Genomic DNA, 17,668 nt, shown 5'->3' with positions numbered 1-17,668 from the left:
CTCGGCCCCGTTACGACAATGTGAGGCTACAACCGTTTGTTGTGGCCGTTTATGTACAAGTAAATATTGTTTGGATGTTTAGACTGACATAAAAAGTTGTTTAGGTGTGTTATAACAAAGTTTCTGGAGAAATAAATAAATATTTCGTTAAGGCATATTAACCTTCAGTTTCGACATTGTATATCATGTGTGACATGGAATAATGTATATTTGTGATTGTATTGTATGATAGGAAAACCTCCTAAAGATATTGTTTTTTTTTATTTTGCTCCAAAATATGCGTAATATAAAGAACTATAAATATATAGTACCTGGATTACTAGACGTTAACGTGAGGTACAGATATAATGACTTTAAGAATCTGTACATGCTAGTTTTCGAGAATTACTACAAGTTGAAAACAAATATTTCTTCCTTACCTTACCCTTATCAATTTAAATGTTTATCATTAAGAATAATATAATAATATTGTTCCCTATACAGTTTTCGGACAACAACGCAACAACAAGTACTCTGAACCTGGTGCCGATGGCAGAAGACCACGAGAAGTACCTGGTCTGCAGAGCTGAGAACCCTCGAGTGCCTAATGCAGTCATCGAGGACCGGTGGCTTTTGAACGTACATTGTAAGTACTGACCAGTTTCTATAAGAAAATGGCTTTAAAGTAAGGTTGAGTCTAATCTGGTGATGTATGAACGTGTATGAGGAACAACTAGCATTTAAGTAGTAATATTCGGTAAAGGTAATATTAGGGTGACCGTTATTACAATTTATGGTATTGTCATAGTGAGTTGTGTCAAATGAGTGTCAAGCCACGTCAAAGGCCTTCGGGCGGCTTGAACAACTTTGACACTAGGTTGACCACTAACCATACGATAAGAAGAAGAAGAAGTGAGTTGCTAGTAAGTGATTTGCATCCTCTCTTTAGCAGAATAAGCGCATAGGTATTGTTAATTTTTTAAAACATAATAAAAAAGGACCTCTAGAAAAAAATTACATGATTAAAAACGTGTTGCACCGTAACTTACATCAGATTATAATAAAATGATCGGAAGCTCAAAGAATATGCTGAATAGTACAAAATAAAATCAATATAACATTCTGGTAGTACAAAATGAATTCCAAATAGCCAATAATTCTAAAATTATTAGCACCAAAATACCATCGAATCAACAATGTTGTGGTCACGACACGTTCGTATTTAGTTTAACACAAATATTAATTAAAATCATTCATTTCAAATGTCATACAAATAAACCTGATCAGTAAATCATCGTCATTTTGACGGAGTTGAATTTATATGCGGTATAGCATTTTGTTTAGATTTACGTAATATCTAAGTATACTAATATTATAAAGCTGAAGAGTTTGTTTGTTTGTTTGAACGCGCTAATCTCAAGAACTACTGGTCCGATTTGAAAAATTCACTGTTAGATAGTCCATTTATCGAGGAAGGCTATAGGCTATATATCATCACGCTACGACCAATAGGAGCAGAGTAGCAATAAAAAATGTTACAAAAACGGGGTAAATCTTGACCCATTATTTCTTATGTGACGCAAGCGAAGTTGCGCGGGTCAGCTAGTTATACATATGATAATACTTATACGTCTATATTTTAGGCATGAAAGAGTTAATATCAAAAGTGTACTTGATTATATTAAACTGGCTAGAGACTTCAGCCCCACGCACGCCTTCCAAGTCTTTGAATGCCATAGTCTAAATGAAATGAAAAATATTGGGATCATCAAATAAAAATTAATGAACAAACCCATTATAGAACTGCTGAGCAAGGATTTCTTACAAGGATAAGTGAGAGGATAGGTCTTGAGCCACCTATGCTGGTTAAATGCGGTTCGAGAGTTTTGATTCCTGCAAGAACTGCTTAAAAGAACTCACAGTTATTTAAGATTACATCACGATGTCTTCCATTTCAGTTAAAATATTTGGTCATTAATCTACATATATGTACCACTACGATATGTTCATTCAAAAAGTCATGATTTTAGACTTTTATTTGAAAGTTGAATTGATGCGTCAGTTGCCAAAAGGTCGGCCTTTCCTATTTCTCGGAATATCGAACCGAATCTCCAGAAATCTGATATGAAAATCCACCCTGTTATTTGGTTACCAGAAACTACAACTAAAAACTTCTACAGAATTCCTGAAATCCAAAGCTCAATGGTTTTCGAGAAGGTCAGGTGGCAGTTACAGTTGAAAATAGTTGGTTAAAAAAATTGTATGGATAATTTTTGAATTTCTTCGAATTCATTTCACATAACTGTGTAAAAAGAATGTTTTTGAAAACGTTGAAAAACAAAGTGACGAGAGAATAAAAATTCTGCACAAAGCACATTTAAATTATATGTCGAAAGAAAATCGGCCCTTAATAATTTGATTATCTTAAATTTAAAAATGCCTAGTAAATAAGAGCTTAAAGCGTGTAATAATAGGAATAAATTTCGTTATTATTAATATTATAAGGATTTAGTGTCTTTTAGTATCCAAAATTATCGATGATTCTCAAACACCCTATACTTCATAGATTACTAGTTTGATTCCCTTTACCAGTAATTATAATTATCATAATTGCACAATTAACCCATTACCGCTTGTTAACAGACGTGCCGATAGTAACCCTGAAGTTGGGGTCCAACCTCAACCCTAGTTACATCAAGGAAGGGGATGACGTGTACTTTGAGTGCAGTGTTAAAGCCAACCCCAAGTCGAAGAAATTAACTTGGTATAAAGGGGTAAGTGAAATACGATATGCTAAATAGTATAAATATAATATGTCGTCGTTTTTAAATTCAATTTAAACCATTTATATTTGTTACATATAAGAAAACATTTAAAGTACAGAAATTAGTAACTAGTCAGTACAGTGAGTTAGTTAATTATAGGTCTTATGTCAGTTAGTTATTTGCAACGCATTTGTCTACTAAATTGTCAGACTATAGTGATCTGAGTTTGTTATCTAACCCTCAAATAATAGGATTTACCGTTAAAGGTGACTAACACTATGAATGGCTGTACGTGGGTGTTTTAAATGCATCCCTGTCTAGACGTTCAGGTAGAACTCTGTCTGATTTTTTAAATAAATTAATAGTAACTTCTCATAAAATCTAACGTCATTGATTGCTAGTCTAATTGGATAGCTTGGTCGTGTGTTTTATTTATTCATAAAAAGCTTCTTAATGTATAACAGCGGACTTGTGCCAAAGGTTTTATCTCCCATTTCTAATATCTATTAATATCTCTTTCTGTTCTTCGTGTGTTATTCTATAAAGATTAACGCTTCCACTATAAATATACAAGAAAACTGACGCTAATCAGTAACTCGATTTTCTGATACCTACTATCGAATATCGACAACCGTAGCTATCGAGAAATTTTACATGAATATCTGTTTAGCGCCTCTACCGGGCCCCGAAAGAACAATTTTGGACTACCAAAATAGTATCAAGAATCGAGAATTTTACATTTAAAATGTCAGTAAATTACACACGGTACAGAATTACGCTACAGTAGCGCGATTCTGTACAGTCGGTACTGTTGAGCATCGAAAGTTTGACATTTAGAATGTCCTGCGAAAATATTTCCTACGACGCCCGTCAGAGGCGCTGATCAGATTTTCATACAAAAGGAGAATGGGCAAAATAGTATGGAGCCTGGGCGATCCGCGGCCAAACTTGATTTTTTGTTTTTTTAATGTAGTTTAGTCCTATAATTACCGTGTAGAAGTTTTATTGCCGCGACGCACTTATATGACGAACAAAATACATTTTTGTTTTTGAGCACTTTTAATAGTATAAAAACATATTTTTGGCTTATATTCGGAGATTAAATAAAAAGTACTATTTATATTATTGCATACAAATGTAAACATTATTAATATTCGAACAATCATAACATGTAAATATATAAATATCGTAACAAGTAAACATCTTGCTCTTCTATAATATATTCACTGAGACGACTTATCTGTCTTGAATGCTCAGCTTAAAAACGAGGCGTTCATAGCCAGTTGCGCTCACTGGTCGGTAAACAATCTGTTGATTAAGCAACCGTTGGCGCGGTCATTCCATAGATGGGTGACCGCATTGTGGTATTTGAACTGAGCTTCTCCGTGCTTCCGAGGGCACGTAAAAAGTCGGTCCCGGTTGTTGTCAACTAAGATAACATTCGGGCGGCTTGAACAACTTTGAAACTGGGTGAACCATATGATAGATAGATACGAGTTACGATTATTGTTCATTTTGATGGCATTGCAATCGTTATAAGAAGATGTAACGTTATTACACAACATTAAATGCATTACAGACACGAAAAAATTGTATTTGTTCTATGAAATTCCATTATATTTACATGTCAATATATTGTTTCCTGAAAGGATTGCAGCGAAACGTTCTTAGTAAAAGTTGTTCCTAGTTATCATTACTTTAATTTGACACTACTTTCATTAATGGCCGCCGACCGCCCAGGAGTGCCCATTCTCCTTTCTCGACGACAGGTCGTTTGTCGGTAGTCGATAGTAGTAGAGAATCGAGCTACAGGACACATAAAATTAAAGCAGAACTTTTAGAATTTGTACCAGAAATATTTGCAATAAATCTCCAACTCAAAATTAGTTCTAGCTACACTTTAAACAATATAAAGTTTGTTCCGGTGACGTTGTATCGAAGTTCTTACATTTACTACTTGCAGTTTTGGGTCAGGTGCTATTTGAAAAACAAAGGAACTTGCAACGGCTGCTGTAGTTTCACTTCAAATAAATCAAAAGTACTTTCTTGAAAATATGTTTTAAAGAATGTATTTCTACTTTGTTGAATTTTACTTATTGAAATGCAGGTTTCTAAAAATTGTGTGATAATTTCATGGTTTGAGGGACTTGTTCGCAAAGTATTTAAACACGCGTTGTTATTTTAATTGAAAAAAACTGCTTAATCAAAGTCCAAAACAAATACATAAATTGTCAATTACAAAGCAAAATTTACTAAATCAAAAGAAATAAAACGCAGCGATATTAGATTTCATGCCTGTTCGATGCTCTTTACCACCACTTTCAGTACCTATTCTTAATTCATCTGTTCTTACAGGTGAAAGAAATCCAACACAACGCAAGCGCTGGTGTGATCTTGAGTGACCAGAGCCTGGTGCTGCAGAGCGTGTCCAGGTCTGCAGCGGGAGACTACAGCTGCCTCGCATACAATAACGAAGGAAGTGCCACCAGCAACCCGGTGTCGTTGCAAGTTAATTGTAAGTGTATTGCGATTGCAATTATGACCTTTTTCTTATGACGCTTTTAGAGTTACTTTTTGATCAAGTAGTGCTGCCTCAATGTCAACTTTGCTCTCATTGATCAACACATGACTGTTGTTCATTGAACGAAAAAAGGTTTAAATAATTTTAATTGGCAAAGGTTTGCAATTGGGTTTTTGTTTTCTAATATTTTTTGTAATGCATAAAAATGCAGTTTGTCAGTCAGTCTAAGGTTTTGTGTGTTTATGTTCCTTTATGAATAAATAACGAAAACATAAAATATTAGGTCGTGTCTAGGATATTTTGTTTGACATCGCCGTTTATCTTGTCATCAATCGATAATAGGGTCTGCATTTGCAACGAGATCCCCAAAATGGATTCTGATCGAGATGATAACACTTGTATACCGATTTTCTAATTCAAAAGCTGGCTAAAAATACTGGTGATTTAAAAGAACCCATACAATCAATGTCTGATGACTTCCAACGAACGAATGATATTCAAAAGTATCGATTTTCACATTACTCGCTTATGACGCCAACATGACGATGACAAAAAATCTAATTTATATGCAGCCCACATGCAAAACGACTGCAAATATTCATAGAACATTCAGCTGTAACATAAAATTGGGGTAGAATTTCAGCCTTAAAATTGTCAAAGCTTTATTTACGATTTCACGCATTTGGCGCATAAAAATGTACTGTTTATTTCAGTGCTAAACGTTATTTTAGGATTAGTTACTGGGGATGATTCTTCTTTCTTTACTCTTTTATTATCCCACTACTGGGCAATGATTTCCCTCTTTCAAGAATAGGAGAAGCTTCAGGAATCAGGATAAATAGCGGTATTTATTCATTGTGTTTCTTGGGTATCATATAAAATACATCACGTTGACTTATAAATGAATTCCGCGAATCTATACCCTCTCTGCTACTGCTCTCGTACTGTTTCTATGTCAAAATACATAAAAGAAAAACATATTCATGCTAATATTATAAATGCGAAAGCCTGTCTGTCTAACTTACTCTGTGTTTCTGTACATGAGAAACGCTAAAAAGATTTCGGAGGAATTTTACATGGGTGGAAATTTCCAAGATGTGCGTCCAAATAACAGCTTTTTAAAATATGAAATCGTTCTTTGTAATGAATATATTAGCAATCAAAAATAGCAAGCCTTGATTTTCTTGGCGTTGCTTAACACGAGCAACGAGCTGTTCCGAAACAGTCAAAGAAATTCTATGACAAATGAAATACTTTGTACGAAGTTTACGAAAAAAAAAATATTAATTTGACTTTTTGTACCTACTTGATAACTTGAAAATCAATGTCAAACCAGAAATGTACATTTACCTACAACACTTTAAACTGTAAGTGCCGATTTACATAAACTAACCGCTCTGACGACGTGTCATGGAAGCCAAATTGTTAGTTCAATCTTAGTGTTAGGAAATTATTTCAATTTCGTGTTATTACTACTTGCAAACTATTGAGGTAATTGTTTCAGCAAGGTCCCTGGCTTTAGCCTAAGGTTTGACAATTGGTACTTCAAAACTAGGGCAATTTTGAAGGCTTTTGAAGGCCTCGCTCATGTCATTTGGGGTTTAAGATGAATTTTGAGTGTTCGCTGAATATTTCTTGGAAATTATTTGTCGGTTAGATTAAGTTAGATCGTGTTAGACAATTTTGAGATTCCAAAATTGATTGGAATAAAGTATTCAATTAAGATCTGTAAGCAAAGAAATAACTGAAACCAGAAAAACGTATTTTTGTTTGTAGTTTTTCAACCATAAAAAACGGCAAGTTTTTCCGCATGGAGCAACTAAAAATTCGTTAACGAAATAAAATAATGGATAACGTGATACTAAATAATAATAATGATACTCATAGGCCCTCTACGTTTAATCATTTCTATTAATTTAATAATTTCCATTCTTAGATTTCAATCCAAAAATTATTTAATAATGTTATTACTTTATTGTCACCCAGATGCTCCTCTATGTAAGACAGTGAACGAAGGCGAAGTGTACGGAGCTCTCAAGATGGAGACAGTAGTATTACACTGTATGGTAGACTCGAGCCCTCCACCCACTTACTTCAGCTGGTTCTTCAACAGTTCCGGGGAGCAGACTGAAATATCTCCCAGGTAAGGCCCCAACATATTGTATTTTGTTATACTATATTGTTATTACTGTATTCTTAATTTTACTTATGCCCGGATTCTGAGGCACATTTAGCGGCATACTACAGCATAATTTGCATAAACTGTAACTTTTATATAAGCTTCTATTAAAATTGTAAGTTTTATATAAGCTTAAGCGCTATTGAACAGATAAAATACCGCTAAATGTACCTCAGGAAACGGGGGTTACCTATCTATTAAAGAACATATTTTTTATGTGTATTTCTGAAAGACTTATCGAGTTATAAATAAGACTAGCTTTAAAGAAAATATGCTCATTATTTTTACCTCTTACCCATAATAAATACCATTATTTTATTATTTTTATATAACGGGTGCAGTTATATTCGTTAAGACATAAGAGGCATATCGGAGCTGCTCTACGTTTTAAAAACGGGTTCCATTTTCAGTCAAAAAGTGTACTTTATAGAAGTATAAAAAAGTATAGCACACTTCATACTATACTTCATACTAAAAAGATTTGGTTGTACTTTACAACCAAATCTTTTTAGTATGAAGTAATTAATTTTATTTTCCCTCCAATTCTAAGAACGACTTTAAAACTGCTACTTCTATTTTCGTAAAGCAACAAGAAAACAGTATTAAAATTACTTCAATTACCTGTTATTTGTATCTTATTTATATTTGTATCAAAACATACTTGTTTATTGAGCCACGCTATTTTGGATGATATAAACAAACTCAATGGTAAGGAAAATTCGGCCCCAATTGAGTTCAACATAAAGTTAGTTCGACGAGTTTCCGATAGATCATAGTCTCGTTTATATTGATATAATATAAGATGTATTTATGATACAGATAAGGATTAAATATCAAAAGGAATTAAGTTAGATACTACAGCAAGGTATTAACTGAATCTGACATTACTTTATTCCCAAACAAAACAAAAACTTGTAATTTAAATCCTTTTTGGTGTAAAAAAACAGTATTTTTATGATAACTGTGTTTAATTGTAGTGGATTTAACGAATACTCGAATTAGAACCAATATAAAGCAAAAAAACGTAATGTGGTCTTAATTATACTGGCTTAAATAACTGAAATAATCGCACTTGACTGTTGCTCTTAAGATTACCAATTATAGTAATAATAATTATTTTGGAATATAACAACTGCCTACATTCAGTTCTTAGCCTAAATAGGCTGTCTTAAAAATATTCCGAAATCTCCTTACATTATTTTGACTTAAAGCTTCAACTTGAAGCTCAGACTAAGTTGCGTAGGTTGTACTTAAGTGATCTAAATATTATTATAATAATCAAATGAAAAGGCAAAACTAAATAAAGCTCTTTCATTTATAAAATACTCTGAAATAGGCTTTAAATTGAGCAGATGTATTATTAAAATATATTTTTTTATAAGAGTAACGTAATCCTATTTCGCCCACTTAATTAGAAAAAACATAATTAAGGTTAACCTATGTAAAAAATAGTTTTTAGAACGCTTTTGAAACGTTTTATTTTATTCTCATAGTCAAGCGTAAGTTTGGCTTAAAATTATTACCATAAATGCTTTAAAAATATTTGAAAAAAATAAATAGTTCTCACAAAGTACGCTAGAGGCGCTGATCAGATTTTCGCAAGAATATTTTCGACGGTACTCTACGATTGATAGTCAGGGGCGATATTTTTTACATTTGCTATAATGATACATTATCACAATGGATGTGAAAAAAGCTTAAGAAGTTTGTAAAGAGTTTGTATTTCTATAGACAGAAAGGGGTATTTTTATGTATTCATTGTCATAGTCGTTCTAATAGCTATTATATTCCATAGCCTATACACAAACTACGGCAACACCTCAACTCTACGATACACTCCAAGTACAGACATGGACTTTGGGACTATTCTGTGTTCCGCCACCAACACCGTAGGCAGACAAGAAGCACCTTGCCTTTATAAACTAGTTGCTGCAGGTAAGGACACCACTGTGAAACAGTTACTTCTCTTTCTCCCTCAACCCGTAGTTGACTAAAGCGTAGTAGACCCAAGGCCTAACTATCTCGCATTCCGGGAATTGGGACAGCACTGTGCTATTTTGTCCTTAGATTCGATTGTGTGATTTCAAGCAATATCACACCGTGTCTTTTTAAATAAAAGATATTTTATATCAATCACCGACAACTTACACAATGTGGAAAAGCAGATACTAACTCAAAATAGCTTCGTCTGAAATACTGATAAAATGCTCTATTACTACGAAATCTCTAGCTTCTAAAAGAATCTGTGCAATCCAACTGCTAAAACCTTAACGATTCAGCAGGTAACCCGACGTCACTTCAGAACTGCTCTGTGGTGAACCAGAGCTACACGCTGCTGGTGGAATGTCTGGAAGGCTTTGACGGAGGCCTGCCCCAGGTCTTTTACATGGAAGTACTGGAACTTCCTTCTTTGATGGTAAGTAGAAAATTGAGGCCTTTTCGGAGTAAGGATCTTTACATCAAGATGCTACTTGCATTTGAAGGTCGAATGAGGATAAGTAAATAATAGTATATGCTCTGCCATAAATGAGCTCTGACTATATCGCGATGATAAAAAACTTTGACTGATTTGAAAAATCTTAGATAACCCTCAGAATCAGAAGAAACATATTTATAAAATAGAGATAGTGCAATCACAAAGTACCCAGTTTGCAGAAATAAAGCAGCAGCAGGTATTCAACAATTCGTAGAGTAATGGTTAGAAGTATTATCGTGTTGCTAATACGTTTTGTAATTTTTTTTGTTAAGGTCCGTGCCAACATCACGTCAAACCACACGCCTACCTTCGAGGTCCACGACTGGGACAGCAGGTCCAGTTATGCGCTGGTCCTGTACGCTGCTAATGCAAAAGGCAGGAGTGAAGAAGTGACGCTATATACCGTTGCAATTAGACCACCTGATAAATATACTGGTAAGTAGACTTCATAAGATAATAAAACATTATTTACTTTAGGTATTACATTAAATATTTTATAAACTTTATTGCTGCACTTAGAGTTCGAAAAGTGAGAACTATCTCCATAGCAAAATTGCATCGAAATCAGTTCAACGACTAAGTCGTAAAATATTAACATTTTTAGATTCTTCAGCACTGTGACTCAAGCTGAACTTTATTTAGTTGGTACTTAACTGGGATAGCTTATATTTAGGGCTACTGTAATTGTGAATTTTATTGAAAAAAAAAATCGCAATATCACTTTGCCCGACCCGAGTATCGAACTAGAGATCTTGTCAACGGTCGCAGAAACAACGCTCACACGACCAAGCCGCTATTAATAAAAGATCTCTGTAGCTAAATTTCTTCGAATCAAACTGACATAAATATGAATAGCGTATCAAGAAACCCCGGTCCCGTATAATGACTCTTACATCCACTTCACGTTATGAGGGCCATCCAATGTCATCGTAGATAATTATCAAAAGAGCACATCAAAGGACATTTAAGTGGGCTGACCTTAGCCACCTGTTTTCTGATTGCTACCTTAAAAGCTTCAAGTATGAAAAGTGACCTTTGTAAGATCTAAATTAAGAATTGCATTTTTAGCACAAGTACTTAGGTATAAAATATTTTGAACCTTGAGGTGTTTTGGGCCAATTGATAACTCGGGACAATATTTTTTCTTTCTAAATGAAAGTTGCGTATTTTGTTGAGGTAGAATAAAAACAATTGAGGTAGAATATTATCAATAAAAAGCATAAAGAATGTTACTGAGTCATAATAGCGGGATTTATCATGATTTTAAAGGATAAGATCATCACCGGTATATTGACAATCATTTTGGTTTTTTGCCTAAAATATAATTAAAATACATTTTTAAACTAGATTTTGACTACGTTTGATATTATAGCTAGCTCTTACCATCGATTTTTAACATGCAATCAAAGAAAAACTAGCTGCAATAAGCAGCTTTGACAATTTATAAAATTGAAGTATGGATTATACAATCATCATGATCCACACCCCATCAACCAAACACTAACAACAAAATAACAAAATTTCTTTAACACAATTAATACTACAATAGCTGGTAAAGCGACTTGTAAATTCACCACAGCGATATTCATTGGTGTACGAACATTATTCACTGCAGTTAACAAGAAACAGCAATTAGGTTCTACGATTGCTCCGTTACTGCATTACTTTAGCAATTGTGCAATGGTTTTGACAATTCCATTGCACAATTGAATAATAAAGATTATTTTTGTTGTAGACAAAATAATGTAATGTTTTATCGCTAATAGCTAGTTGCGTTCATCGGTCGGTAAACGATGAAAGTTAGTTAAGCAGAGTAAACGCATATATTCTGTAGATGGGTAGCCACTGGCTGCGTAGTGGTATTTAAATGTGAGCTGAGCGTCTCCGTGCTTCGGAGAGCACGTAAAAAAGCGGTCCTGGTTGTTTTTAAATGTAATACCTTGTGAATCCAGAATGACATTATTATTTTCTTGGCGTTACCGCTTTCCTGCATTTTTTTCTACTTTTCACTCTATTTAGGTCGTCAAATATAAAACATCAAAAGATTATTGATTTTAGTACTTAAAAACATAAAATTATTTTTTTGTATAATTACAAGTTCAAATTTAACTTATACCATGTGAATTGTTAAAGCTATCTATCTGATTATAAACTATACGTTTAATTCCGTACACAAATAAAAAACAACAAGTACTGTTCTCCGTTTTCCTATTAAAACCCCTCTCACGGTAGTCTAATGTTACTAGCACTTAAAGGACACCTCCTGAGCTAATAAAAGGATACCATTTTTTACGTGTCTTCTAGCAAAATGAGAATTGTATGGAGACGCTCGCTACTGGGATAGTTTATTGTTCATTAAAAACGGCAAGCTAAGTGCGTGTAATACTGTATTCAATTAGAATTCCAGATTTTTTTACTTTATGTATATGATAGGTTATCTGAGCTTAAACAGAAGTCGTGACTAACAGTGTATAGAGTATCAATGTTATTATTATAATCTTTTATTCTGAAGACAGTTTAAATAACTACATTAACACATAATTAATAACTTTCAGCCGATATTTGCGTCGAAAAAGACGAACTTTTTTGTAGAAGGTAAAAACTAATTAAATGCTACGACATAATATAAATTAAATGAAATACCTTATAAACTACATGAAATTCAGTTGAAAATTTTGTTCAAAAACACGGTCTTTTACTTCCACCTATCAAGTGTGAAGGTAAATTATAAAACTACCCAACGGTAACATAAAGCTTTTTATTCTGTTCCACTCTGAGTAACGACGTGCTTCTTTACTGAGATCACGAGATAAAAGTAAAAAAGTTTAATTCTTCTGTGCACTGCACACGTCTTTGAATAAATAAGAAACGTTTGTTTTTTGTTCTGTTCATCTGGGACAGTGTGGTTTAGAAGAAAGTGATTTGTGTTCTCTTGTGTGTAGTTAGATTTGTAATGGATTAGTTATTGAAGATTTTTTTTTGGTTAGAAAAACAAGTGTAATTTTGATGATAATATTTTCAATTTATTTATATATTTTTCTAGTTTTATAACAAAAATAAACATGACTAAGTGATTTTTCACTTAGACGTTTGAATAATTTAAGTACATAAAAATAAGGTGACATATAAAAATAGCCTTTTTTTAATGTCGGAACAACCTACATAAAACGAAAATAGCCTAAATGAATCGACTGAGCAAAATAGAAGCCAAAGGATATCTAGCCAGTAGTGAGACAACGCAGAAACTTTCTGCTACACTAGAGTAGAAGTAAAATTTAGCATATTATATTTTAACACACTTGACATAAATTAATTCCCTCACCAACTTTCCAATTTTAATAACATAAAAGTCCACCACATTTCGAGCAAAATATTCCTAAAACTTTCAATTGAGCAGAAAAACTAAAAGTTATGCAGGTATCTCATGGGTTAAGTGTATTTCCATAATTTCGAACCTCATGGGGAAAACGGTCGGATTATAAATGTATGCACATAGGTACAGTCAGAAAGTTTGAGGTAGTCTCGAACTTTTGGTGGTATAAGTATGCGCATATATTTAGGTAGTTGTCCCAGTGGTAGCGGGAAGCGAACAAAATACTTTTAGGGTTACTAAGCTGTTGAGTTCGCTTTTGTGAACTTATCAAAAGACCGTCGAATTGTTTCCTACTTACCTATGTAGTTAAACAAACTTACGGTTTATGTGAAATACTTTGAATATCTATTGGAAATTGATTAGAATTGTGTTAGCTATAAAAAGATACATACATGGATAAATGATGTGATATATAGTAATCTTTGAGTTATATAAATATATATATGTAGATAGATATATAAAACTCAAAGGTGACTGACTGACTGATATAATGATCTATCAACGCACAGCATAAACCACTGAACGGATCAGGCTGAAATTAGGCATGCAGGTAGATGTTATGACGTAGGCATCCGCTAAGTAAGGATTTTGGTCAATTCTACTCCCAAGGGAATAAAATAGGGGATAAAAGTTTGTATGGAATTTTTTTCCTAGGTCACAAACCACGCGGATCAAATCACGGGCAAAAGCTAGTGAAAAGATATATTAAAACGTGTAAATTAACGAATAAACGATTCTAAATATCACGATATAATCATTTGTCTTTTAAACATACAAATTAAGCGACCTTACCGCTATAAGTGAGGCGAGAACCGAATCGTTGGTGTCTGCAAATATGCATAATAGTTACATTCCTTAGTACAGGGAGTTTTATCGTGTTTAAGATAGTGTTCAAATACCGTCGCTACATAACAATTTTGCGAAGAAATAAACTCACAGAAGTGTTAACGAAATATAATTATTTACCTTTAAATTAGTCCTATCTTAGATGTGGTGATAGTTATAGTCTAAGATCCGACCGCGTGATTTATACATTCACCTGTTTGATTGATGAAATATAATTTTTATCGATATTCATAACTAAACCAATGCAGATCCGCAAAGGTGGCCATCCAAATTTGGCCGCAATTAATTTTAATTAAAATGTAATTAATTATTTATTGTTGAACAATTACGTTCACTTGTTATTGTTAAAAAATATATTTCATTAGAAAGAAATATACCTGAGATACCGAGAAAGGTCAAGGTGCCATCCCTCACTTGGCCGCAACCTAATGTCAGCCAGGTGTAAACAGGTATAATTTCGTTAAATATATACGTTCATAATGTATTATCATGTTATACATACCAAATTGAAGATTAATTCTTTCCCTACATGGTGAGATATAGGTACCTATGCAAAAATGCCCGCAAATAGTGACTGCCAACGATTAAAGATAAATAAAAGCGAGAGAAACTTAAGATAAACACCGCATGTCGAATAAAGATAGAGCATGCCAGCTGCTTGTCGTTTTCATGCTACTGCACATGCGTCCATAGATAAGACTAAATACCGTACTGAATATTGCAATCACGTGTTTTTGACAGTCTTATGCGCCACGTTGTGTTTTTTCAAGTCCAAAATTATAAAACTTTGTTAATATTAATATTGATATATTTCATTCTTAACGTTATTAAAACGTAAGAATAAAATGAAGAAGTGTTTTTTGTTGTGTTACGAAAAGACTACAAAACTGAACTTCGACAAATTCTTGTACGACACTACTCTACTCCGACAAAATGCCACTCCGATGCGTTTTAATTTAGACAATACTAGAGTTCGATATACCTAGTCTCAGACACTATTGTACACCGACAAACCATTTCTTCGACATAACTTAAATAAGAAACAATGCGACTTCGACGACATACTCCTTCGACAATAATGCTAGGTCGATAGCAGTAAACTTCGAAGTACTCTTCTCAGAAATGTTGTGCTTCGACAATATCGTGAATCGACGTGACACATCTAAGCCACCAATGTATATTAAATTTAAAAAAAAATGTATTTTAATGAACTATTTTTACAGCATATTATTTTTGAGCAGTGATAGCCGAGTGGTATATAAGTTGACGAAGGTTCGAATCCGAGGCAACACACCAATGACTTTTCGAAGTTATGTGTGTATTAGAAATAATTATCACATGCTCCAACGGTAAAACGGTGAAGATAAATCTTATTTCATTTTAATGAACATAAATATAGGCGATGCCTTCATACAAAATACATACATACATACATACATGCGACCACTTGCGTGGGAGGTGTCAACTCTAGTATTGTCTAAATTAAAACGCATCGGAGTGGCATTTTGTCGGAGTAGAGTAGTGTCGTACAAGAATTTGTCGAAGTTCAGTTTTGTAGTCTTTTCGTAACACAACAAAAAACACTTCTTCATTTTATTCTTACGTTTTAATAACGTTAAGAATGAAATATATCAATATTAATATTAACAAAGTTTTATAATTTTGGACTTGAAAAAACACAACGTGGCGCATAAGACTGTCAAAAACACGTGATTGCAATATTCAGTACGGTATTTAGTCTTATCTATGGACGCATGTGCAGTAGCATGAAAACGACAAGCAGCTGGCATGCTCTATCTTTATTCGACATGCGGTGTTTATCTTAAGTTTCTCTCGCTTTTATTTATCTTTAATCGTTGGCAGTCACTATTTGCGGGCATTTTTGCATAGGCACCTATATCTCACCATGTAGGGAAAGAATTAATCTTCAATTTGGTATGTATAACATGATAATACATTATGAACGTATATATTTAACGAAATTATACCTGTTTACACCTGGCTGACATTAGGTTGCGGCCAAGTGAGGGATGGCACCTTGACCTTTCTCGGTATCTCAGGTATATTTCTTTCTAATGAAATATATTTTTTAACAATAACAAGTGAACGTAATTGTTCAACAATAAATAATTAATTACATTTTAATTAAAATTAATTGCGGCCAAATTTGGATGGCCACCTTTGCGGATCTGCATTGGTTTAGTTATGAATATCGATAAAAATTATATTTCATCAATCAAACAGGTGAATGTATAAATCACGCGGTCGGATCTCGTACTATTAAGAGTAGTTCATGTACTTTCTTTTTCATACTGATAAAAACTTGATTAAAAAAGAAAGCATGAATTAAAAAATCAGACATTTTTCTTTGTTTATCGATAAGGCTGCACACTTCCATAGTCTTATAACCGAAGGTAATTGTAATAAGGTCAGGCAACAATGTCCAAATTTATTACCAACTAAGTCATGGTTAAGGCTAACATATTTTAAACACACAAATCATAAACTATTTCATCCTAACCATTAAATTAACTAATGATTTATCAATATCAACTCAAGCAAAACTCTTATATCAGAACATTCTCGAGAGATATTTAAGGGATGTTTCCTTAATTATCATGCTCGATGGGTGACGTAATGCTATTAGTTTACAGGTTGATGAGCACAATGATTTGGTTTACTCTTGTTACTGAGGTCAAGGTGAAGTTCAACCACCCGAGGTCGAATCAAAGATCGGTTAGAAATCAAGCTGAATTATTGATTGAAACTAAAACAGAGTAACTATGCAGTACTGTAATTCGATTCTCTACTACTATCGGCTACCGACAATCGGCTTGTCATCGAGTGTTGTATGAAAATCTGATCAGCGCCTCTGACGGGCGTCGTAGGAACTAGTTTGGTAGTACATTATAAATGTCAAATTCTCGATACTCGACAGTACAGATTATACAGAATTGCGCTACAGATATGTCCAACATTCTTGATACGTAAAGACGAAAATATTTTTAAAATTACTTTCATTACGGTTTTGCCAATCTATCAAACGTAAATGTTTCCTAAAAGTAGGAAATTTCCATTCGCGTTTATGTACCAGGAAAATCCACTTTCCCAAAAACGTGGAACAAAATATCTTTAACGGCAATTATTGATTGCACTTTAACGTCCATTACAGTTTACGCTCAAAAGGTACGCGGAAATCCAAAAAGGTCAATGTATCAATATATCCAAAAAGTGCTTACCTAACAGAATCAATATTGAGGGCATGTAAAGTCCCAAACCCGCACTTGGCCAGCGTGGTGGACTCGAGGCTAACCCTTCCCGCTTTTGGGAGAAGACCCTTGGCCAGCAGTCTGCCTCCGTGGCGCAGTGGTTTAGGTCGCCACGCTGATACCACTGCAACAGGAGGTCGTGGGTTCGATTCCCACACGGAGCAATTATTTGTGCGATCCACAATTAATTGTTTCGGGTCTGGTTGTGCTTTGTGTCCGTTGTTTGTATGTTTGTAAAAGTCCCCGCGACACAAGAGCAA

At 33.9% G+C, this 17,668-nt stretch overlaps 1 protein-coding gene and 1 long non-coding RNA gene across 5 annotated transcripts in view; one reads left to right on the top strand and one right to left on the bottom strand.

Moving 5' to 3' along the window:
* Positions 1 to 17,668, bottom strand: part of LOC142980921 (uncharacterized) — a 251,338-nt gene that overhangs the window by 214,821 nt on the left and 18,849 nt on the right. The gene's annotated exons all lie outside the window — the stretch shown is intronic.
* Positions 1 to 17,668, top strand: part of LOC142980919 (neural cell adhesion molecule 2-like) — a 177,036-nt gene that overhangs the window by 149,382 nt on the left and 9,986 nt on the right. For 3 of the 4 annotated variants that reach the window (XM_076126525.1, XM_076126527.1, XM_076126528.1), the window contains exons 7-13: positions 484 to 625; positions 2,623 to 2,753; positions 5,100 to 5,259; positions 7,252 to 7,408; positions 9,240 to 9,379; positions 9,724 to 9,860; positions 10,193 to 10,355. In XM_076126525.1, the coding sequence (XP_075982640.1) occupies positions 484 to 625; positions 2,623 to 2,753; positions 5,100 to 5,259; positions 7,252 to 7,408; positions 9,240 to 9,379; positions 9,724 to 9,860; positions 10,193 to 10,355 (1,030 nt within the window). The remainder of the gene's footprint in view (positions 1 to 483; positions 626 to 2,622; positions 2,754 to 5,099; positions 5,260 to 7,251; positions 7,409 to 9,239; positions 9,380 to 9,723; positions 9,861 to 10,192; positions 10,356 to 17,668) is intronic. The other variant, XM_076126526.1, reaches the window with a different exon arrangement.

This window comes from Anticarsia gemmatalis, chromosome 19 (assembly GCF_050436995.1).
Source record: "Anticarsia gemmatalis isolate Benzon Research Colony breed Stoneville strain chromosome 19, ilAntGemm2 primary, whole genome shotgun sequence".
Classification (NCBI taxonomy): domain Eukaryota; kingdom Metazoa; phylum Arthropoda; class Insecta; order Lepidoptera; family Erebidae; genus Anticarsia; species Anticarsia gemmatalis.
This window is presented reverse-complemented; position numbering and strand designations above follow the sequence as displayed.